The sequence below is a fragment of the Cucurbita maxima genome, unplaced genomic scaffold (genome assembly GCF_002738345.1).
Source record: "Cucurbita maxima cultivar Rimu unplaced genomic scaffold, Cmax_1.0 Cma_Scf00003, whole genome shotgun sequence".
Taxonomy (NCBI): Eukaryota; Viridiplantae; Streptophyta; class Magnoliopsida; order Cucurbitales; family Cucurbitaceae; genus Cucurbita; species Cucurbita maxima.
The window spans coordinates 6,499,387-6,523,667 of NW_019272019.1; the positions used below are offsets into that span (position 1 = coordinate 6,499,387).

At 37.3% G+C, this 24,281-nt stretch overlaps 5 protein-coding genes across 6 annotated transcripts; 2 read left to right on the top strand and 3 right to left on the bottom strand.

Annotated features, from left to right (window-relative positions):
- The first annotated feature begins 1,121 nt into the window (after window positions 1-1,121).
- Window positions 1,122-19,882, top strand: LOC111474927. The gene is made up of 4 exons (XM_023119744.1): window positions 1,122-3,372; window positions 4,228-4,423; window positions 4,593-4,720; window positions 19,783-19,882. Exons 1-4 carry the CDS (start codon window positions 1,358-1,360, stop codon window positions 19,787-19,789), a joined length of 2,346 nt encoding a protein of 781 aa, XP_022975512.1. The 5' UTR covers window positions 1,122-1,357; the 3' UTR covers window positions 19,790-19,882.
- On the bottom strand, window positions 5,610-8,272 carry LOC111475003 (tubby-like F-box protein 5). Its single transcript, XM_023119759.1, has 5 exons — window positions 7,849-8,272; window positions 7,190-7,571; window positions 6,991-7,078; window positions 6,516-6,648; window positions 5,610-6,444 (listed from the first exon to the last, which is right to left on the bottom strand). Exons 2-5 carry the CDS (start codon window positions 7,547-7,549, stop codon window positions 5,802-5,804), a joined length of 1,224 nt encoding a protein of 407 aa, XP_022975527.1. The 5' UTR covers window positions 7,550-7,571; window positions 7,849-8,272; the 3' UTR covers window positions 5,610-5,801.
- On the bottom strand, window positions 13,305-16,620 carry LOC111475025 (ornithine carbamoyltransferase, chloroplastic-like). Its single transcript, XM_023119765.1, has 5 exons — window positions 16,281-16,620; window positions 15,485-15,819; window positions 15,083-15,214; window positions 14,710-14,985; window positions 13,305-13,755 (listed from the first exon to the last, which is right to left on the bottom strand). The coding sequence occupies exons 1-5, from the start codon at window positions 16,489-16,491 to the stop codon at window positions 13,573-13,575; spliced, it is 1,137 nt and encodes a 378-aa protein (XP_022975533.1). The 5' UTR covers window positions 16,492-16,620; the 3' UTR covers window positions 13,305-13,572.
- On the top strand, window positions 17,369-19,739 carry LOC111475014 (mannan endo-1,4-beta-mannosidase 7-like). Its single transcript, XM_023119763.1, has 5 exons — window positions 17,369-17,735; window positions 17,813-18,007; window positions 18,121-18,243; window positions 18,902-19,095; window positions 19,186-19,739. Exons 1-5 carry the CDS (start codon window positions 17,427-17,429, stop codon window positions 19,577-19,579), a joined length of 1,215 nt encoding a protein of 404 aa, XP_022975531.1. The 5' UTR covers window positions 17,369-17,426; the 3' UTR covers window positions 19,580-19,739.
- On the bottom strand, window positions 19,714-23,774 carry LOC111474940 (glucose-1-phosphate adenylyltransferase large subunit 1-like). Of its 2 annotated transcripts, none has more exons than XM_023119747.1 (14): window positions 23,038-23,773; window positions 22,838-22,960; window positions 22,489-22,662; window positions 22,265-22,357; window positions 22,091-22,174; window positions 21,938-21,993; window positions 21,760-21,853; window positions 21,483-21,668; window positions 21,285-21,365; window positions 20,981-21,067; window positions 20,800-20,904; window positions 20,473-20,579; window positions 20,262-20,322; window positions 19,714-19,971 (listed from the first exon to the last, which is right to left on the bottom strand). In XM_023119747.1, exons 1-14 carry the CDS (start codon window positions 23,284-23,286, stop codon window positions 19,870-19,872), a joined length of 1,602 nt encoding a protein of 533 aa, XP_022975515.1. In that variant the 5' UTR covers window positions 23,287-23,773; the 3' UTR covers window positions 19,714-19,869. The 2 variants fall into 2 exon arrangements, with proteins under 2 accessions (XP_022975515.1, XP_022975517.1); XM_023119749.1 differs by having other exon boundaries at window positions 19,863-19,971; window positions 22,838-22,951; window positions 23,038-23,774.
- Window positions 23,775-24,281: the final 507 nt, after the last annotated feature.

Genomic DNA, 24,281 nt, shown 5'->3' on the forward strand with positions numbered 1-24,281 from the left:
ATTTTTTAAATTTGTTTTTTTTTTTACGTGTAAAATTGTTGACTGTGCCAACGATTTCTTCTCAAAAGTATATATTATACTTTTCTTGTTATATAAGAAATTATTTGTTCATCCAACAATTGATTGAAACCACTGCACTTCCTTTTTGTTGTTAATTGGTAATTTATTTTATCTAATATTGGCACACACATATGGACGTGATAAAACTACTTTGGTCTGGACGAGAGTTATAAGGATGATCTAGTTGATGATGAGAACAATTTGATTGAAGAGCGATCATTTTCTTTCCAACTCATTGTAGAAGAAGTGGCCAATGTAATCAATCTGACTGAGCATCTAGCCGATGTAGATTCCAAGACGAAGTCTACAATGGTGGCTAAACCTTAAATCCTTGTATAAGAAATAAAACTAATGTTGAAAGTTCATTGCGTAGGGCCTCAAAATCATCTCTGATCTCTAGTGAGGAGGTTGTGAGAAGAAATTTACTAGAAATTAAGGTTGATATGGAAAGACACTTGAGATGACAGTATTTTAAAAGATGATATGAAAAACTGTTTCACAATTTAGCCCATTATATATCGTCGTCACCTTTAGAAGAGGTTTCCACATGTACAAGGAATGGGATCTCAAAATTCATTCCTTTGGGTCGGGTACTGGCGTCCTTACTGGCAAATCGTTTAGCCCATCCCTAGTAAATATTGTTTGTTTTGACCCGTTACGTATCTTCATCAGATTCACGGTTTTAGAACGCGTCTACAAGGGGAAGTTTCCATACGCTTACAAGGAATGCTTCATCCCTTCCCCAACCGATGTGAGATCCCACAACTACGAACCTTCCGAGTAAATAAACAATGAGGTATAGGTGAATCCTAATTTAGTTTATTTGATTGTATATTCTTCAATTAATGACTCCACTGAGATTCATGAAATTATATTTTTAAGTCCCGAAGCACACTAATCCCAATCGATAAAGCATACGAAAACTTGATCAGGTTCAAACCGAACTCTTCCACATTCCATCCACTTAAAACATTGTTCATCAATCTTTTTCTTCCTTTAAAATTTGAAATTACCACCGTGATTACTCATTCTTCACATTTCTTCACTCTGATTATCAGCATCACATTCCTAACCCAAAACCATCAAGATTCTTATGGCAAAGGATGCGCACATCTCCGTACTTTCGCTCCCGATCTCACTCTTGTCTTCATCCTCAGTCTCCCAATTTTCCATCAATTCTTCCGTATCTCAATCGATTCTGCAACTAATTTGTTTAATGTCGGGAAGCTCTGATTACTAGCTTTGATCTTGCTCTTGTTTAGTTTATGTACAGTGGAAGAAAAAGGAGGAGATCGCTATGGATTTTGACCTTCTGAACAATCCCCATCCGCACCCTTTGTTCTTCATCGAAGAGGGGAAGAATGATGAAGTGATTTTCTGCACCAGATGCCGTCGAATATTGCATCCGCCGGCGTTCAGCTGCTCCGAATCAGTCTGTAACTTCCATATCCATCAATCTTGCATCGACCTTCCTCCGCAAATCCACAACCACTTCCACCCCCAACATCCTCTTTCTCGAGCCACCAACAACCACATCTGTAATGCCTGTTGGCAAATGCCGTCGGGCGATGTTTATCTGTGTCGCAGCTGCGGTTTTCAGATTGACGTCAAATGCGCCATCGCCGACACCAAAGCCAGCGGTGTACGGCAGACGTCCGATAACGAGTTTCGACATTTCAGCCATCCCCATACGTTAACCCTTCAGCGAGAACAAAACATAGCAACCAATGAAATTGTTTGTGTTGTCTGTGGATTGCTTATAAAATCAGGTTCTTCTTATTACTTTTGCTCTATTTGTGACGCCCATTTTCATCAACAATGTGCCGAGCTGCCGCGCGAGATGCTAAACTCTGATTTTCACGAGCACCCTTTATTTCTTCTTGCCGATGTTACCCATACCCAAACCATCTGTAACAGTTGCAAAAATGACTGCGGAGAGTTCATCTATAACTGTTCCCCATGCGAATTCAACCTTCATGTCGCTTGCTTACAATCTTTCAATCATAAACACATCTTCACCAAATTTAGGAATCAGATACAGTTCGTTTGTCGAGCATGTGGTGAGAAAGGAAATGGATTCTCATGGTATTGCACCATTTGCCATCTTTCGGTTCATAAAGAATGTGCTGAATTGCCATTAACTTTGGGGACATTTGGACACCGCCTTCATGATCTTAGCCTCACCTATTTTCGTGATGGGATTGATTTTGTAGGCAACAAGATGGATTGTAAGATCTGTGGGGAAGAAATAAAGACCGAATATGCTGCATATGGTTGCTACAAATGCAAGTACTTTGTCCATTTGGATTGTGCTCGAAAGCAACGCGTTGACTCTAACTTCACTGTGGATGATCTTGATTCTTCCGATGATGAAAACGCCAAGATTGAGGTTTCCGGCTCTGAGATTCAACATTTCATTCATCATCATCGTTTAGCCTTTGTCACTGAGGAGCAACTCAGGCAGGACAGAGTTTGTGATGGGTGTATGAAGCGCCTTTCAGGTCCATCTTACGGCTGCGAGGAGTGCGGTTTCTTTGCCCACAAAGAATGTCTTGAATTGCCTAGAAAGAAAAGGAACTTCCTCCATCAACATAGGCTGAATCTCATCTCAATCCCAAATTTCGTCTTCCAATGCAAAGCTTGTCTCAAACATTTCAATGGCTTTGCCTACCACTGCAAAACATGTCTCTCCACATTTGACACCCGATGCGCCTCGATCAAGATCCCATTTGAACACCCTGGTCACCAACACGCCTTATCTCTTGACCGCTCAAACGATGACCACATATGTGAAGGTTGTAAGGAGGGGGTGAAGGACAAGATGGCGTTTCGATGTGTCGACTGCAACTTCCATTTGGATGCAGGATGTGCGACACTGCCAATTGGAGTAAGATACAGATTTGATCCACATCCTTTAGACCTGACATTTGTTGAGGATGAAGAAGAAGAGTATTGCTGTGATATCTGTGAGGAAGAAAGAGAGCCGGGGCCGTGGTTCTATAGCTGCCAAAAGTGCAGTTTTGCTGCACATTTGGACTGTGCTGTTGGCATGTTTCCTTACGTGAAGTTAAAGAAGCATGAAGCTCATAAGCACACGCTGAAACTTGGGATGAAAGGGAAGGAAGAGGATTGTGTGGCTTGTGGTGAATCATGTACTGAGGAGTTGGCCTATGAATGCATTTCCAATTGCAAGTTCAAGGTGCACGCCATTGGGCTGTGTTACCACAGGCAGGTAGTGCAGGGGAGCCTGGCTTTCACCAACCGTTCTTTTTCCTCTCGTGGAATTGGACTCCACCAACACACTATTCAAAAGTAAGTATGCCCAATGATGCACTTTTAACTCTCTTTTGTGATCTGTCTTGTGCTTGGTTTGTTAGTTTGCTTCAAGTTCTTTATTCTATGACAAAGAGAGGGTTTATAAATGTATTACCAGCTGCTTTTATCCAGTGAACCATACTTGGCTTTGTGGGCTTTTTGTGGATCGTTGGGAGGGAGTCCCTCGTTGGCTAATTAAGGAGTTGATCATAGGTTTATAAGTAAATAATACATCTCGGTATGAAGCCTTTTGGGAAAACAAAAAACAAAGCTATGAGAGCCTATACTCAAAGTAGACAATATCATACCAGTGTGGAGACTCGTGATTTCTAACATAGTATAAAAGTCATGTCCTTAACTTAACCATGTCAATAGAATTCTCAAATGTCAAATAAAGAAGTTGTGAGTCTCGAAGGTGTAGTCAAAAGTGACTCAAGGATCAAACAAAGGGTGTACTTTGTTTGAGGGATTCAGGGAAGGAGTCGAGTCTCCATTAAGGGGAGGCTGTTTGAGGGCTACATAGGCCTCAGGGGAGGCTCTATGGTATACTTTGTTTGAGGGGAGGATTGTTGAGAATTGTTGGGAGGGAGTCTCACATAGGCTGAGGATCTCCATCACATTGGGCTGATTAAGGAATACATTTCCATTGGTATGAGGCCTTTTGGAGAAACCAAAAGTAAAGCCATGAGAGTTTATATTCAAAGTGGACAATATTATACTAGTGTGGAGGTCCATGATTTTTAATAGGCTTGTCTACTTCTGAGTTAGTTAGAATGTATAAATTATGTTACGACTCCAAGTGTTTTTGAACTTAGATTCTGTGAAACTGAAAATTATTTGGTCATTTGATAGCGGGCGCATTCAAAGAACGATTGGGCCGTATGGAGGTGGAGGTGGAAGTCCTTGGAACGAAAAAGTTTTCACAAAGATCAGAGCATTCGTTATTAATCATCAAGAATTGATCTACTCCATTCAAATTCAGTATGAGAAGGATGGGAAGTTGACATGGTCGACAATGCACGGCTCAGATGGCGGTTCAAGATCTGAGGTTACCCTCAAAACTTCTTATGAATCTCCTGTTGTTAAATTTGTTTGCCTCAATCAGATTGGGATTCTTTGTAACTAGTAGGAAATTATGGGTCTGTCTTCTTTTATCAATGTTCTTCCAATTCTTCAAAGATTAAATCCTGTTGCAACTAAGTGATGTGTAATTGCAGGTTGTTTTTGATCAAGATGAACATCTCGTCTCAATTCGTGGCTATTATAGTGACTTAAGTAAATGGAGTATTGCACTCATTGTTATCCGATCACTGACATTGGAAACAAATAAAAAAAGTCATGGGCCGTTTGGTGTTGAAGATGGAACCAAATTTTCGTTCCCAACGGGAATAAAGCTCGTTGGCCTCCACGGTAGGTCTGGTTCGTTTCTTGATGCCATAGGACCCTACGCCATTGCAAAAGAGTAGGCTCATCCTTTTAAGGCAATTTATGATGCTAAATACATTCTACTCTTCACAAAAATTCTGGATCTTTGTTCATATTTTATTTGTACAACTTGTAGTCAAATGTACAGACGGGCACTCAAGCTTAGCGCAGGTAGGTATTTTACTCTTTAGCTTTCGCGCCATTAAATATAGTATTCTTTGAACTTTCTCTTCATGGGTTCCTCTCGAGGTTTTAGAATGCATTTGTGCTAGTAGATATTTTACTTTTTGGACTTTCCCTTCAGGCTTTCCCTTAAGATTTTAGAACCCATTAACGCTAGTAGATATTATTTTCTTTAGGCTTTCCCTTTGAGAGTTCACCTCAGGGTTTTAGAATGCGTCCACTAAGGATTTCCTCTCCAATCGCTGGTGAGTCTCACAATTCATCTCTCTTGGGGACACTCAAACAGATGTGGAATCTCATCATTCGTCTCTCTTGAGATGCTCTAACAAAGATGTGGGATTTCACACTCCATCTCTAGACCCAGCATCTTTGCTGGCACACCGCTCGATGTCATCGCTTTGATACCATTTGTTAGTATGAAGTATTTGAAGGATAAATGTCAAGTTTTAGTTAAATTATCTATAAAATTTTAATACTTAAATAAAATAATTCTTAATACAAAATTTAGATTATAAATTAAAATATTTAACCGTTCTAAAAATTAATCTGAGATCCACCTGAAATTTTAGAACTTAATCTGAGATCCAAGGAAAAATATTAGACAGTAAAAAATATGAACTTGAAAATTGGGGTATTTGAAGTGTTGCTTGAAACCTGGTGTCTTCGGCGGACTGGATAATAAAGACTTTGGAGCATAATTTACTACCCACAATTTCATCACAGATTGTTGCCTGATTATTGAATACAATGTCTAAACGAAGCTTCTTTCCAAAATAATATATACAGCTGGAAAATATTGGAGCAAGTTGAGCAATGGTTCATTCACAGGCCGGCTTGGTGTCAAAGCTACTAAGGCAAATTGCAAAGGCTTGGAAAGCTGAGAGAGGATACCGATAATCCATCGTAAAAATATCCTTCCCAATCTTACCAAACTGCAAAATCACTCGCTCTTGTTCAGCTGCAGACACATTTTCACTTGTCTCCACAGCAGCAACCAGCTGAAAGTTTTTCACTGAGGCTACCGTGACGCGCCCTTTGAAATTGAGGCACCAGCACTGAAGCTGTTCGTGCCATCTCGGAGCTTTGTTCTTCAATACCAATGGAGCCATTGATTCTTGAGGCTTCGGAGACTCGATTATCGGCTTCTTACCTTCGCAAATCGATGTCGATGAATGATGCTCATTGATACAGTCCTTAAACTCCGTGGGAGTTGGGGCAGTGCCACCCTCCTCCACGGCTGCAACAGGTATTGAATGCATGGTGCACCTCATTCGTCTCGGGCCTCTCGTGCGGAGGACGTTCAGCTCGTAAGCTACGGCAGCGACTGTATAGTTCGTCGGAGTTTTACTTGGAGAAACCTGTTTCAAATGGATTCTTCGCTTTGATCTACTGGTTCGCAGTTTTGGGTCATGTGGAGGCTGACTGTCATAAATTGAAAACTTGGTCCCCAGAAAATTTGACCTATTCCATCATCAACTCTCAGTTCATTTATGAAAAACAAAGCAACCCCCTCAAATGTACATGTTGCTTACCTTAACTTTCCAATGTAATTGTTGCTTGCTCGAGAGAAGTCGTCTGGAACTAATGATACAATGAACTCTGTACTCATGGCTCGTCGAAATCTTTTTGCAGTAAGCAAAAGTTTACTTAGATTACCCGACAGGGCTGTAAATGAAACAAAAAAGATCTGATTAGATGTGTAAAATAATGAATCAAAGACTCCTTATGATAACAAACAATGGTCTCTTTGAACCATTATATGAAGAACTGATTTCAGCTACAGAACTTTCTTCACATTTTTCACTTTATTGAGAAAAAGGGAGAAGTTGTTGCATATTTTAAAACTTCACACGCTTTGATACGATGCTTCACAATGAAAAAGAAAGATAGCTTTATTCTGTACCATAGATGAATTTCACCAAAAGGACCCGTAATCCAGAATCTTAGTTGAAAAGGACAATCATAGAGAGGCAACATAATTGATAGAAGAAGAAAAAAGAGAGATACCAGGGCTTAGCCCGAGATAAAGTCGAAACGTTGACGTTGCTCTTTCTCTCTTGATGAAGCACTGGATCGGAGTGTCTCTTGGTCCCGGCTAATAGATTAAGTCAAATTCAAAGAAGAAGAAGAGACTAGAACTTAAAGCCTCGGTCGATAAGGAACTCAAAAACTGGCTTGAAAATAGCAGAGGATGAATTGAAAATACCTGCTTCAGAGAAATTGGGAAAGTGATCCACCCACACTGTTCGGGAGTCCTTACGACTTCCTTTGTAATCATCCGCCATGACCTGCAAACTGAAGCACAGGCAACAACATCCCGGCGGGAAGGCCAAGAGGTTTCACTCGCTTCCACTCGTTGAATTATGTCTAAAAGAAGCTCCGGAGTTAAACTCGCCCAACGGCTCTGTTCGATCGGAACCGGAAAAGATGAAGAAGAAGGCTGCTCCGGGACAATATGCGACTTCCCGAGATGACGCATTTGAACTCCCTCCCTCACTTTTCTCGAAGAATTCTCACTGCCTTCTCGTATTTCACTCTGCTCACGAACTATGCCTCTCAGAGGCATCGTGATAGCAGAATTCAATTCACTAAACACAAATTAAAAACTCCAATTCAACAAACTCAACGGAAAATAGCAACAAACACGCACGATACATTCAATTCATCAATCCTAAATGAGTCGGTTCATTGAAATAACAGATTCAACACGTAAAACAAACCGAAATACTCATCAAACGATGCGAAAGTAGAAACTGAAAATTCCAATCGCGTTCCTCACATTCCCGGTGCATTAGACGAAACCGAACAATCATTCAATGAAGAAACAAAAAGACAAACAGATGAAGACAAGGAGGAGGCACATACCGCAAAAATGAGAACAGCAGTGGAGAAAACCACGAGAGAAACAAATATACAAGAGAATCTGCAATACTCGGAGGATTTTGATGGATCGAATTAAAGAAATTATAGCAACTAGCCTTTTCCTTCCACCTTGAATTGCCCTTTTAAATCGAAAAGGCAGCAATGTCTCGGAAGTTTCAAACGTCCTTTGAAGGAAGAGAGAGAGAGAGAGAGAGAGAGAGAGAGAGAGAGGCTAAAAGATAAAAAGTTAGAAAAATTCTTTAAGACTCTGTTATTCCACAACAGTAGGTCGTCTCCTCCATCATCACCGGTATCCACCGCCGCTACTGTCGCCGCCTCAACCTCCGTCACGGCGAGAGCCAGAGCCAGAGCCAGAGCCACATACACGGCTCTTCGATTTTCATCCCTGAGAATCTCAATTCTTCATCGTCATCTTAATAAACGTTTTTCTAACAACCCGTTTCTCAACCTCATCCACTGACTCAATGACAGTCCGTGTTCCGTATGTTAGTTGCTGACGTGGATGCTTTTTATTGGCCAGTTGTGATAAGGTCCATGTTTGGTTGTGGTAGTCTCTCTGTAGGAAGTGCGATGCACTTTCTTGGGTAATTGCATAGAGCAATGGTCCGTCCACATGTGAAGTCGCATTATTATAATAATTTATCCGCAAACATATTTTTGAAATCATCAAAATTAGATTTTTTTTTTTATTTGTTTAATATTTTGAAATTTAACAATCTAACAAAACTTTATACTACCAATTTTATCTGATTTTAATTCCCTTTTTTCGGGGAAGGATCGAAAACGAGATTTTGGAACGATTTCTATAATTAAAAATGGTGGGAAATGTGCAATTCTGGCTAAAGGGAAGGATGTCGAAGCTCCGCGGGACACGTTTGTAGAGTATTTATTGAGCAGCTTTTGCCTACACTCTCACCTCCGTATCTAATAATCTTTTAAAATTTTAATTTACTTTAATATTTATTAAAACTCAGGTCTCTCCTAAATACAAAAATTAAAGTTTTCAATTGATTTTTTTTTAATTTTATATATTTTTAATGTTAATAATGTTTATAATTTAAATTGGTATAATCTCACTTTAAAAGTGGGGGAGAGATATATAGATTAGGGGTAGGTAACGAATGGAATCGAGGCTCTCATTATTTCAGCTTCTCTTTTTTTGCATCTCCGTGGATGGTGCCATTGTTGGACCACGTGCGGGTGGACTTATGTACTCCACATCCAACATCTACTTCACACGTGTCCCAATATCACCTTATTTTATTATTCTTATGTAACAAATTATATCCTCCCACTTTATTGTAAAATATATTTTATGATTGCCATAGTTCAATAATTAGTGTCACACTCGTTCGTATGTATTATAATAATCTTAAATAGCATTCTTCTTTAAGTGGTTGTGCTACATCTCACGTTAGGATTCTTAATATACGTAAAGAAAACGTGCCCAATAAATTATTTATTGATATTTAAATAATTGTGTTTATTATGGGGACATTTTTCTTTTATTGTATCTCAAAGAGACGGTAACTTTAATTGATTTTTTTTAATATTGCAATTGAGTGTTAATATATTGTTTTGGTTGATAAAAATTCAAATTATTTTTTAAAGATTAACTAACAAATAGCTTCCCACTTTTTTAAAAGAATAAAAAAAAATGCATCTCTGTGGCATGTTGCTTTTATAAGCATAATGAAAAGTATTAAACTTTAAAAAATACTTAACTGTTAAAGGCATGATATAATATATATATATATATATATAATTGTATGGTAAACGAAACTATATATTTTTTTTTAAGTTAACAATAAATTCATAATTTTTTATTCAAATTCAATCAAATCCAAATAAATTCAGTGTTTTTGGAGTTCTCTAATTACTAAAGATAGAAAAGAATAGTATTTTAAGTGATTTTCTATTCTTGAATTATATATTTGAAAAAAAAAATAGTAGCAAAATAAATATATTTTCAAAATTAAAAATCTAAAAATAAGGTAAAAATAGGAAAGATGAAGGAGAGTTGAGTTGTGAATTGGTAAGGGAGAAAAGAGACAAAGTGAGTAAAGTGTGGCAGAGGGAGTCACAATTGCACGTGCAGGCGACTGCCTAGGTTTCAACCACCATACATGTGGAAAACCACGTCAGATTACAGTACTAATATTATTGTTATTTTATTTCTCGTTATTATTAATAATGATGATGTGGTTGACAGATGTTCATTTGTTATCGCACTGGGATTGAGCTGGCTCGTCCAGTGCACGCCAGCTAGATTTTATCAGAATCCCCAAGCTCCTCAACCCCTCTGTTGATTTTTTTTTTTAAAATTTCTGTAAGATTTAATATTTAAAAGTTGTTTTTTTTTTACCGATAGATTTGGGTCTCTTTTTTTCTTTTTCCAATTTCGTTCGTAATTTTTTAAAAGTTATATTATTTTAGTTAATGCTAAAATTGACGTATAATAGAATGGCCTTAAAATACATTTAATCAGCTAAGTCCCAATTACCTCTTAATTGATATGAAAGAGTTGGTCAAATCCCTCCTCACAAGAGCAAAAAAAAACAATCAACTTCACATAGTTAATTCATAGTGGATTGTTGTTACAGAAAAACTATTATCTTTTTAAAGTTATGCTAACAACTTAGCCTCTCCCCTTAATTATACTCTATTATGAATGAATTGTTTATGTAATGTCTTCCGGTGATAACTATTTCCATATATCAATATAAGTTATTTTATTATATTTTATTATCACTGACATGCTTTTTTAAGAAAAATTTTATTCCAATCATCTATAATGAATTTTTCATTCTCTTTTCCAATCAACTCAGAATCTCACAATCCAACTTTTTTAGTTTCTGGCTCTGATACTATTTATAATAGTTCAAGACCATCGCTAGCAAATATTATTCGTTTTAGTTCGTTACGTATCGTCGTTAGTATGTTGATTTTAAAACGCGTTTATTAGGGAGAGATTTTCACACTCTTATAAGAAATGTTTAACCAAAGTGGGATCTCATAAGTACGCTTGGCCATGAAGTTTCTACGATTGAGCTGCTGAAAAGAAATATGCATTTCATTCTAAGGATTGCTCTTATTTAAATGTAATCTCAATGTATCTCTTCTAAGAGTTATAATTTATATATAAGAAATTGGGAGTGAGTAATAATTGAATTGGTATGACTAAGTACCAAGATGAGGTGAAAGAGGATAGCGGATAGAGAAGAATCGAAAAAAAGGAGTGAACAACTTAGAAAGAAGGCTGAGGAAAAGAAGCCATTTTTCAGGTGGAGGGTTTGGTGGGTGTCTGCGTGGTGTGTGGGGGTTTGGACAAACACATAATTCCAAACGTAAGGAAGAAAATAAAGAAGATATGCAATCAGATCTTGGAGGTGTTTGTGAGGATAACATTCATATTACACGATTGAGATATCTCGAATCATCGAAAATAGCTAGCAAAGGCATGGAAGTAGGGAAGGGGAAGGCCTGAGCAGCCAACATGGAAGCGCCCATTTTCCTTGTGTCCTCTCCTTTTTGATTTGACATTATTTTTCCCTCCCACTTTCCCTTCCTATTTGGATAACCCTATTTCTGGCCACCCTCTCCTTCTCACCCCTCTTTCTATTATTCTCCGTCTTTATCTCTGTTTTCAACTCATACTTTATTGATATTGATATGCATATTGGGAGGAGAGCGAAACACTGTTTATAAGTGCGTGGAAACTTTTCCCTATCAAAAGTGTTTTAAAGCTTTGAGAGAAAGTCTGAATGAAAGCCTAAAGAAGACAATTAATTGATGATTGATTTCATCCTTGATGGCCTACCGTACTTTAAAGGTTTAAAGTTAAGATCTAAAGTTTTGGGTCAATACAATAGCGAAAAATTTTCAGGTAGAAATTTGTATAGAGAACGTGCCTCTATACATGTTAAAAGCTTTAGATCTTAACTTTAAAGGATAGGAGCTGATTTTTTTTTTTTTTTGGAAGACTTAGAATGGTTAACAAAAATAACTATTTAAATATTTTATATAAAAAAAAATTAGCTTAGATTTTTTTTTTTTTAATGTAATATTGAAATACAATAATTAGATGATGATGCTTAAATTTTCATTAATTAGGTAGGTAGAAATAAGGCCATACATGAATTGACCGTAATGAATGAAGTAATGAGCCCTACTATAATCAAATCAATGATGGTCTATTTAGATTGTCAATTCAAATGATTTGATTAAATCAAGATTATATATTATGATTAATGAAATAAAGCTATAAGGATTTTTTGAAAAGGAAAAATTAGAAAAATCAAGACAGCTAATGTCGTCATGGATCAAAACCTATAAAAATGGAAATAGCATTCAACCATAGAATTGTACCTTTTTTTTTTTTTTTTTTTTTTTTTTTTTTTTTTTTTTTTTTTTTTTTTTTTTTTTTTTTTTTTTTTTTTTTTTTTTTTTTTTTTCTTAAAAGAAATGTATTAATTGAAATAGATTGCATCATTTTTTTTTTAGTATGGTTGCCTCAAATTCATGTTGTCTTCATAATTTGGAGATTGTGATTTAAATGGAAAATTATTATTTGATATTTATGATATAATAATAATCTAATACCCGAATTTAAGCTAATGATTGGACTTTTAAGTTTCAAATTTTGGATTAAATTATCATATGCATGTTATTTAAAATAATTTTGATGATTTATAATAATTAAATTATTATTTATTAAAATTTATAGATCATAAGCTAAAATGATGGGTGAAGGTAAGATATATATATATATATATATCACAGTGTAAAGTATGCAAATTGCGAGAAAAAGCAAAGAAGGTAAGTTTGTTGGGAAGGTAGCGAAACGTGGGGGCAGGCTTTCCGCTATCTTGTCGGGCGGTACTTTTTATTTGTGACAGTTTTTGCCCAACCAGGTTCTCTTGCCCTTTTGCAACCTTCAACTTGAACTTCCATTTTCTTCGTCTATGATTTGAATTGGGCTGGGCCCATTATTTCTACTTTCAGTTTCCTTGGCCCACCCATTCTAGATTTCCTTCATCCCTTTGTCGTCTTTCACCCTTAGATTGCCCTTTCAATTATTTAACATATATTCCACAAAACAAACATTGTTTAAACATAACTTTTAAATAAAATAACCTGAATCTAAGCATAATTCATGAAATATATTTTTCAGTTCAATTTTCTTTCAGACGTATATTAAAATATTTACTCGGTTTATTCTTTCCCAAAATTTGGGCCTTCGGGCCCGTCCAACGTCCGGACTGCCTTATAACAGTCATGGGCTCGGCCCTACAAATTGGGCTAAAAGACCCATGTGGGTAGCAGCCGGAACCTCCCAACAGTTATCAGAACGACCGCTGCAGTCAAGAAAAAATTACCTTAACTCGTTCCGTTCATCCTGACATAATATAAAAAGTATCAAAGTTGACTACAAATTGGCACAACAAAATGTTGACATAATATAAAACATTTGAGTTACATTTGCTTGGGTCATTAACGTTTCAACTAAACAAGAAATGCCAAAAGGAGGTCGAGGCTCATGACAAATTCTAGCTCCGAAAGTTAATCCGTACTGCAAAAAGTCGGTTCCAGGTAGCGTGCAAGAAATAGAAGACAGTACAAAAAATAGTACAGACTCAAAGGCCAACTTTGGCATGCTATTATTGAAACATGAATTGGCATATCCCAGTATTGGGTGCTACACAATCACAAGCCAAGAACATGAAGCATTATAGCATTCTGTGCGTGCATTCGATTCTCAGCTTGTGGAAAGACGATGGAGTTGGGAGCCTCAATTACCTCATCTGTTACCTCTACGCCTCTTTCGGCTGGTAGGCAATGCATGAAGTAAGCCTTTGAACCTGCTAAGTTCATGAGCTCTTCGTTAACCTGCAACAATAATGCAAAGAATGCCATCGCAGCTCCGTTAAGGTTATATACAACATGCAACCGAAATATCAAAAATAAAAATGGAAGAACCAAAAAGCGCTGCTCTCCAAAGTTCGTGTCAAACGATTGTTCTGTATATGGTCCCAAAATGTCACGGAGAACACCACAATTTCAGTATACCCTCATATACGAGGGGAAAAAAAAGAACCATGACACGAGAAATTATCTCAATTTCAATATACCATAGCCTTGGTTGTTCTACCGTTACAGTTCATTTGAGATTTTTTCATAGAATCTCATGAGTCCACAGACATAGAGGGTGGACAATCTAGAGTAAACCTCTATGGGGAGTTTAGAGAGAAGGTTTGAGTTTAGTTGGGTAGGGCATACATTTGGCCAGTGAGTCTACTGTGCAACAAACTTCAGATATGAAAACTTTATTCAGCCTAAAAATTGAAGCCGAGCTCAGAGTAGCTTTTTCATTAGCCACCATTTCGGCATTTTGTCACGAAATCACGTTTCATTCGGCTAGAAAAAGGGTATGGTACATCCCTTCCAGACCCACTGACCCACAATTGTATTCATGAAATTAACTTGTGCAGGCCATGTTGCACCAACTACACTTTTTCATCACAACGAGTATTACTGTCAATCCAAGTTATAGCTAACAAAGATACAATAGGAGAGGCGAAAAGGTGGGCTAGTAATTAGCCAAGCGGTATTCACTCACAGAAAAAGGACAGACAAGAAGCATCTTTTTTATATAAAAAAAAAAAAAACAAATTCCACCCCAAATAATGGCATAAAAGATAAAAACCAGATAATTTAGTATCGATTCCGACCATCATTGCATGTCCATCTTTATTAACAAATTTCTTTTTTAATAACATCTTCATTGACAAAATTAATTAGCTTGAAGTGCATTCATTAGAAAGAAAACACTCCAACAAGTACCTGGAAACCTTGAAACGCTTGACGCCGATATTCAGCCTCCTCTTTCTGTCCCATGCTGGCCCAGACATCCGAGTACACAACGTCAGCACCTTTCACTGCTTCCTTGGGATCATTGGTAATCTCAATCTTGCTAACTCCAGCCTGCCGGGCTTTTTCAACCGTATGCTTATCAGGCTCAAAACCTTTAGGACAGGCACAAACAAAGTGGAAGGGTATAACTGATGCCAACAACAACCACGAGTGCACCATGTTATTTCCATCTCCAACATACACAACCTAAATTTTCATTATCATCTGTTCAATTCATTTGAAAAATATAATTGAAGTACATTTTATAACAATTATAACGAAACATAACCAATAAAACCCAAACCTTAGTTCCTTCTAACTTGCCAATGTGTTCAATCATAGTGAGTGCATCAGCCATTACTTGACAAGGATGGTTGTAATCCGACAGGCCATTAATTACAGGCACAGTGGCATATTTAGCTAAATCAAGAATATCCTGCAACAAAATGGTAGTTTGACGACCCGTAGAGAGACATCTGGATTACTAATAGCAACGGAATAATGAAACATAAGAAATCAATAAGCTGTTCCAACAGTAAAATTATTTAGAAACAAACCAATAGGCCCTAAAACTCAACCACCCTTATTTTTGCTTCATTAAAATTGTGACAAAACACCAATTTTGTCGAAGCAAAATTTTCTCTGCGTACACCAATCACAGATATCGTCACTTGATATTAAGAAGGTAATAAACTGGCCACAATACCTGATGACCAAAAACTCGGGCCATGATGACATCATTATAGCGAGACAAAACACGAGCAATATCCCTAGTTTCCTCTCTTTTTCCCATTTGGATAGTGTCGGGCCCTAAATATATGGCATGGCCCCCTAGCAAGAAGAAGCCAGTCTCAAATGAGACTCTGGTTCTCATGGATGGTTTTGCAAAGATCATAGCCATTGTCTTCCCTTTAAAGGGGAGAAATGTCCTATCACCAGATTTTAGTCGCGCCTTAACTTCAACCGCACGGTCTAAGATCTTCAAGAGGGTAGATTTATCAAAATCACTAAGGTGAAGGAAATCCTTCTTCTCGGCTTTCACTGTGATAAACAATAATGCAACAGAGAACAAACGTCAGACAATTAAAAGCATACAACCGTCTATTCATAGAATAGCAATGCATTTTCAAAAACTTGAATCCCTCAAGGAAAAGTTGAAAGTAGAAAACACTATAATCTGTTCTCTAGCCACTGAGAGAGCCGATCTTGCACATCGCCGATGCAAGCGACAGAGATAAATTGGTTTAGGAGAGGTTTGATTAGATACAGAGCACCATTCAAACAGATACCAACCGCACAAAGAGGCGTATGCACCGTCTGATAATAATAACTATAACTTATCAAACTTCACGAACCACATAAGAACAGTGACAGATTATCATCACTCACAGACAACAGCCGTAACAATTAAGCAGGAAATGCAAACACCTTAGTTGAAATGAAATTTATAAAAGAAAAAAAAAATCGCAAACAACGAAGCCTTAACGAAAATAGACATGCACCTTGCAATACAACGGAAGGAGGGTAAGTCGCAGAGCTCTGGCAAGAAATTGAAGGAAAACCAGCCGGAAACCTAGGCGGAGAAGCGACAGAGAAACCTGAAAGCTCGCCAAAAAACTTTACCGATCGCCGAAGAGACCTAGTGGAGTAGGAGTGAGTAGGGAGTGAGTTTTTATCTGATCGAAGGGTGGAGTGAGAGCAAATCGCCGCCATTGCTTTTGGTGGGAATGGCGGAATACCGGCAGAATCTGTTCCAAGAGTCCGAGCAATATAACTATACGAACCAGGCGATGCCGATTCAGTCCTAAAAAGAATTTTGACTTTTGAGAAGGGCGGATGTTAGTAACAATACTAATATTTATTATTGACATATAAAATTAAAAGAATATAACTTTGGGTTTACCACAATTCTTTTAAAATCTTTTTTCTTTTTTCTTTAAGCCATTTGTTCAAATGTCACTTTCACTGTTTGAAATTAAATTCTTCACTTAAAAAAACTAAATGGGCCTTTTTTCTGGTTCTCTAACTCTTGGGCCCATTTGTTGGTTCCTTTATGATATTCTCCCGAGTAAACACGTAGTACTACTCTTTTCAATAATTTTTGGATTTAACTCAACTCTATTTACCATTTAAACCTACTTTCCACCTACCATTCAAACCTACTTTTGATCCAAAAGAGCGTAGTTTATCCCTTATAAAACCTCATCAAACATATGATAATATCAATCTTAAAAAACTACAACCGTATTGGACTCTAAATTTTATAATTGAGATATTGTTTATTATGTAAAATTGGGCTTGCGTAGAAAATCATCTTTGGTCTTTGTTTCGAATGTTTTCTATTAATTGGTTCCCACATTCTCTTTTCGCACAATCCCTCTCAGCCACAAAATGGAAAGAAAAAAAAACAATATATTAAATAGGTTAATCTACTAATGGATAAAACAAATATTTGTTTTTAATTTATTTCCCAATATTCATAAACGACAATTCATAAAGGAATCGAACATGATCTCTCACTTATGGCAGCAACACAACCACAATATTAATGATAATTACTAATAAATAAACAACGACGTTCGAAGTTAATCCGCAACACTTGGTCTTGGAGTTACGTTTTACAGTTCAACAAACTTGGTTTTACAGAGATGAAGCTTTGGAGTTACGTTTTCGTAGTTCTTCTGCCGCTTGTGCTTCGAGCAGAAGCAGATGATGGGTTTGTGACGACCAAAGGGCATCAGCTTATTCTGAATGGAAGCCCATTTTACGCCAATGGGTTCAATGCCTACTGGTTAATGTCCTTCGCCTCGGACCCATCACTGAGACCCAAAGTGTCCTTAGCTTATCAACAAGCCGTCAATCATAGCCTCGCCATTGGAAGAACGATGGCCTTCAATGATGGCGGAAGTAACCCTCTGCAGATCTCTCCTGGGCAATACAATGAGAAGATGTTTCAGGTCCCTTCATTGCTTTGATTTTATTTTGTTTTGTTTTGTTTTTTCCTCTTTTGCTAAATGGCTAATGCTTTTGTTAGGGGTTGGATTTTGTGGTAGCGGAGGCAAGAAAATATGGGATTAAATTGATCTTGAGTTTGGTGAACAACTTTGCAAATTTGGGAGGGAGAAAACAGTATGTGGAGTGGGCAAGAAATCAGGGACAGTCCATTTCATCCGAGGATGATTTCTACACTAATTCTGTGGTGAAAGGATTCTACAAGAACCATGTTAAGGTAACGTCACAACCCATAATCTCTCATTTATGCAACGACAATTGTGTATGAATTTATGGATGTATGTTTATAAATATTGATAATTTTGTTTGATCAATGCACATTGTATATAGACCGTTTTGACAAGAATCAACTCCATAACTGGAGTAACTTATAAGGATGATTCAACCATAATGGCTTGGGAACTCATGAACGAACCCAGGTGCCTTTCAGATCGTTCGGGAAACACCGTTCAGGTTCTTACTACGTATTACCTTCTTTTAGTCTCCATTCCTACCTCTTATTTCAATCTACATTTATTTTCGCAAGAATTTCGTACAAATATTCCTTGCTAAAATTTGCAGAATAAGTTTCGGAAAAAAAAAAAGTTTATGTATTTTGTTTTGATTAGGTTCATTTCAAAAAAAAAAAAAATAATCAATAAAATACCATAAAAACAAATTCAATAATATTTTATAAGCAAAAATATAATAAATTTCTAAAAATTTAAATTCCACTCATATACCGTAGTTTTCCATTAAAATATATTTATTTACTAAGTAAGTAAATATATATATATAGTGAGACGGGGTAGAGGAAGAATCTATCCTCGTTCAACTAACGGAGATAAATCTCTCTTTAATCCTTAAATGGAAATTCTTTATCCCGATAAATGGGCATATTTACATCTTTCCTGATTTTTTTTTCTTCAAAATACTTTTCTATCTTAATTTCAACCTTAAATATTTTCATTTGTTCCAAAACCAATTTACATCTTGATTTGAGCCAAAGACGAAGTCTCATTACAAGTAAAATTATGTTAATGCAAAAAGTTGCACCTGATTATACATTTATTATACCTACTAAGCTGACATAGCCCAATTTAAAAAGTTGTATATATGAAATGATGGGCAGGCATGGATTAAAGAAATGGCCGCATACTTGAAATCAATTGATGGGAAACACCTATTAGAAGTTGGTTTGGAAGGATTCTATGGCCAAGCAAGGCATCAAGGGAATCCTAACTTCCAAGTGGGAACCGATTTCATTGCAAACAATCAGATACCCGAAATCGACTTTTCCACAGTCCACTCGTATCCTGACGAATGGTAAGAACAAAACCCTTCTCCCATTGGCTCCTATTCTGAGATCTTCAATCCATTATTAGCTGAAATGAACGTGGTGGTGATTTGATGAAGGTTATCTGGTTCAAGTTTTGAGGATCAGCTCTCATTCCTGAACACTTGGCTCAATGAACACACCCAAGATGCACAGAACGTTCTCCACAAGCCAGTTCTCTTTGCAGAGTTTGGAATGTCTAAAAAGGACGGTGGCGCTGATAAAAGGGATCGACTTTACCATGCTGTTTACTCAGCTGTGTATTCATCCGCTAAGGGCGGCGGAGCAGCTACGGGTGCACTGTTCTGGCAACTTCTACTTGAAGGGATGGGTTCTTATGGGGATGGGTATGAAGTGGTATTTAGTGAGGACCCCTCCACTGCTAATTTGATATCTCAGGAGTCTGCAAAGATGATCAAAATAAGGAAGAAGCATGCCAACCTCAGAAACATAAGACACAGGGGGAGGCCTTAAAGGGAGGCAGCCATAGTCCTGGAAATTGAACAAAAATGGGGCTAGGAATAAACAACTCCCTCACAGAGAAAGGATTGCTCATCCAAAAACTAATGCTAAATCGCTTTGAATATTGTAGTCTCTAATAATATATGGATTGAAATAAAAAGTTGTTCTCTTACTCAGGAATGTGTTGCCTTTCAACTTTTTACATATAAGAAAAGAAGCTAGCCTTTTACTCGTTGTCGAGCATTGTCGGTTGAAAGCCTCGAGCAGTTGCTTCCTTTCAACTCTCAGCTTTCTCTTTGGATTTAAATAATGGTTCCGTCTTTTATTGTTGCATTCTTCAACGTGACTGTGATACCGGACCTTATATAAAACCCTTCTTCTGGTCTATCTGCTTCTTGAACGCCCTGAAAAGTTAACAACCACACATTTGTTAGGCACTATGACCAAAATAACATCATGGGTTTATGTGGTTTAGATAGAGTTTGCAAATTCTTAGAAAGTGTTAATTTTCCCCTCCCTACCGAATTGCATGAACTCATGTTATATAAACCTTCACATATGAAACCACCCAGGTTATGAAACCCAAGAACCAAACCTAACCTTTTATTGGTTATTTCTTTGTACAAATACAAACATGGATGAAACAAAACTTATTGAACCAAATATCCCTTAAGAACACAAATATCATACTTACATCAGTATTAGCAATAACTACATTTTTTCCGATCTTCGCATTCTTGTCAATTATGCAATTCCTGCGGAAAAGATAAATGAAAATCAGAAACAGACCAAACCCATGAACAAATAATGTTTATGGTAAACAGTCGGATGATAAAGTGACGATTATATTTAACTAATAAGAGATTGCAGATAGCTTTTGCTCTGTATTGGTAGCTGAATATTACCTGATTTTGGTGTTCTCTCCAATGCCGATTGGGATCTTACCTTCGGCAAGCAGAGATGCAATTTCAGATTCAGTCTGGTAGTAGTCCGCGCCCATCATCATAGTATCCTAGAATGCAAAACCAACAAATCCAAATATGATCAACTTTTTACAAGCTAAGATGCTCTACATATCGGCATGGCAGAATCTCTTGCAATAATAGTAAGAGTTTAATCTGTGGAAAAAAAAGATTGCAGCATCTATAACCATCTTCTGCCATTGCATTCTTCTTGTACGTTCCTACAGTATCGAAGGGGAGGGGAAAATTCAAAAGAAAACCCTGGCTCACCTTAAGCTCCACACCGTACTCCAATCGAGAGCGCACACCGACAATAGAGTGTTCAACACTACACTCTCGGAGGAAGCAACCATGAGATATTATTGCATCTACAATCTGCAAAAGCAACTTCGTTTAAGATACAAGAATCAAACGGATGATGCAGAGAGCAAACTCGAGTTTGATGTCTTACCCTGCTTTTTTCAACTTTAGAAGGGGGCAAGAATCTAGGTGATGTATAAAATGGAGTCTTCGGATCATAGAACTCAAACTTTGGGGGCTGCATGAAAGACACTAAAGCCATCAGCTTAATGACACTTGATCATGTGTTGTTTCTGATCCGAGGGAGGGCGTTGCTTGAAAAATTCACAGGCCAGTTAAGGTACTTATCTTCTATATAAATATTTAACTCAGATAACTAAATAAGCAAGAAAGCTGGAGATGATTCTTGGTCCCATACAAAGGAAAAGAAAGGAGACAATCGATGGGATACATACCTGCTCCGTTAGTGCTAAGTTGGCATCAAAAAATGACTTCACGGTTCCAATGTCCTCCCAGTAGTCATTGAATAGATATGCCTACAACAATATGGATACATTGGGAAACTTAGTTCTATTATCGTCGAAAGTCTTCCTATTCTGAATTCAAGCACAAGGAAAAAATGAAAGATTAAAATTTCTCAAAAGGGATCTCACTTGAACTTTGTAGTCTTTAACAGCCGATGGAATAATTTCTGAGCCGAAGTCGTTGCATGAAGGATAAGTCCATGTCAAAAGCTTTAATAGAAGATCAGTTCTGAATACGTAGACTCCCATTGATGCAATATAAGGATTTTTTCTAGCATCTTGATCTGAAAGTCCTAGAACTGTAGTGTCAACTTGCTGCAATAAACAATATATAATGGATAGAAAACAAGATCAGACAAAGATATTGCTAATTACAAACCAAACAAATTGCATCAATTTTACCAACCATTGCTTCCAGGTCAGATCCCTTTGGTTTCTCTGCAAAATGTAAAATACGTCCTGTGTCGTCTATTTTCATGAGACCGTAATCCGATGCTCGGCTGCAGAATAACAAAGCATTAATGAAGATCTGAGTTTTAAGAAACACTTTATCCATGGAAATAACGATAAAAAAAGATGCCTACCTATCATCCATGGGTATGCACGAAACTGTAATATCTGCATTTGTGTCAATATGTCTCTGCAAGTACGAAGTCATCAGAAATCCTCATTGAATCACGAACAAATGAGCACAACTATACAAATACAAGTACAAACTAGTTAGCTTCACGTTATACCTGCACAAAATCCATGTAGTCCATCCGGTAAAGGTGATCGCCAGACAAAATTAGAGTGTGCTCAACATTTTTGGTCTTGGCATCCTGCAGAAACCCAATGGATAAAACGTTCATTATACATAAAAAAATTTGACTGAAAATTCCAATCATGCTCAGAAGATTTTAGGCACCCACCTCAAATAACCATATAAATTGCCTGACAGCATCGGCAGTTCCTTGGAACCATTTTTTTCCAGTTTCACCCGAAGTTTGAGTGGCAGCTAGAACCTGTTTCTCAAACATGAATCCAGAGGATGAGCATAAGAAAGCTTCCGGGTTCCAAGAACTTGCAGCCCATCTAATTAAAACAATTGCAAAGCAGGGGCAGATTGTAAAAATGGGAAGTACAGTCATCATACCTCCACGAATCCATCGCCAAAATTCACTCCATTACCAAAATTGTAAATACGAGCAAGGTGACGATTTAGAGAAAACGAATTAAACTGCGTTAGGACGAATATCTTTTCGATGCCGCTATTAATGCAATTACTCATGGGCACGTCGATCAATCTATAACAACCTCCAATTGGAACCTGCAAGTAAAAATTATTTGCTTAAATTCATGCACCAGTTTGTTCTCCTGGGTTGGATCAATAGCTTCTATTATCAAGTATCTAGTACAACCATCTAAATACATCTCCCCAATTAAAAACGCTCTCCAAGTTTGTGAAATTATTCTTATATAAGCAATTTGGTAGAGGTGGTTACCGCTGGTTTGGCGCGCTGGCTGGTAAGAGGAAACAAGCGAGTTCCGGCACCTCCACCCAGTATGATTGAAGCAATCTTTTTCGGATCAGCTCTAGGAGTCTCAAATATAGAAGCCTGTAAAGTCTGAGGTAAAATTTGGAGTCAAAAGTTCCGATAAAAGTTTATGTACTTTTGAATATCAAAGTACTAAATCCACTTACCGTTGTTTCCTCACTAACTTCTGACATGAGAACAGAATGAGCAACTCCCGCCGTAAGCTTTCTAGCCCTGCTATGGGAAGAAGAATAAGAATTCTTCCGCGAGTAGGCATTCATCTGTATCTGTTTGCACTTTCCGCTTCTCTCAATACTCTCTCCCCAGAACCCGGAGCATTGCACCTTCCTACCACACTGTCTGCTGGCTCTAAACGGCATCGTATTGGCCTTCAAGGTCACACCAAACGAATCCATTGTCAAATCAACTACAGATCAAGAGAAAAATCTGATCTCCGAGTAGCTTGCCCGAATATGTTATGTCGACCACAGTGCAGAAAAAACTTAGAAAGATCTCGATCCTTCCCAACGCAATCGTCGAGACCGGAGCACGCGCAAAAGCCTAGATCAGAGGGAAACCAAAGCTCTGAGAAGGAGATTGAAGTACAACGCAGGGAAAAGGATCAAACGCTGGAGGAGCCCTGTCTGTAAAGAGAGTGTTGTAAGAGAAATGTAGAGGGAACAGCTTAGAATGAACAGATTACAGAAGAAAGGCGGGAATAGATCAAAGATCGAAGGATGAAGATCCTAGTGAGGAATGTGAAAACTCTGAACTAGCGTCGTTAAATTTGGTTTTGAGCCGCCAGAGGATCGTCGGGCGATCTTGGCTTTCAATAATGGAGAGTGCAGAGAGAGGGCGCCTTGGGACTTTGACACGGCGGGAATACGGCTATTGCAATTGGGACCTACTCGTCAGCTCTCACTTGGCCTCTTGTAGTGATTTGTTTATAACAAATAGAGAAAAAAAAAAGATATTTATATGCACCTAATACCTTTTTTTAAAATCAAACAACTATAAATTGGCGTTCTGCTTGACTCCAATGTGACGACAGATTCCATTAACCTTCGAGATTTGTTGTTCTTTGTTTTATGATTCGATTAATATAATTTCGGGAAATTAAAACGAGTATATATATTTTTTATTATTTTATTATTTTATTATTTCAACATTTAAAAATGACCCGAATATTGTTAAACCCATTTAAAATCCTAATTTTTAAAACATTTATGAGAAATAAAATGTACTATTAAGATCTAAAATTGGTAATCTTTATTTATTTATCCATTTTAAATAAAATTATAGGAATAGCAAAAAATAATAATTTACAATCGAGATGCTCGACTAATTGTTTATGTGGATTTTGGCGTTTAATATTTTTCTTTTTTCAATGTTTAATTTTAAAAAGGAATAA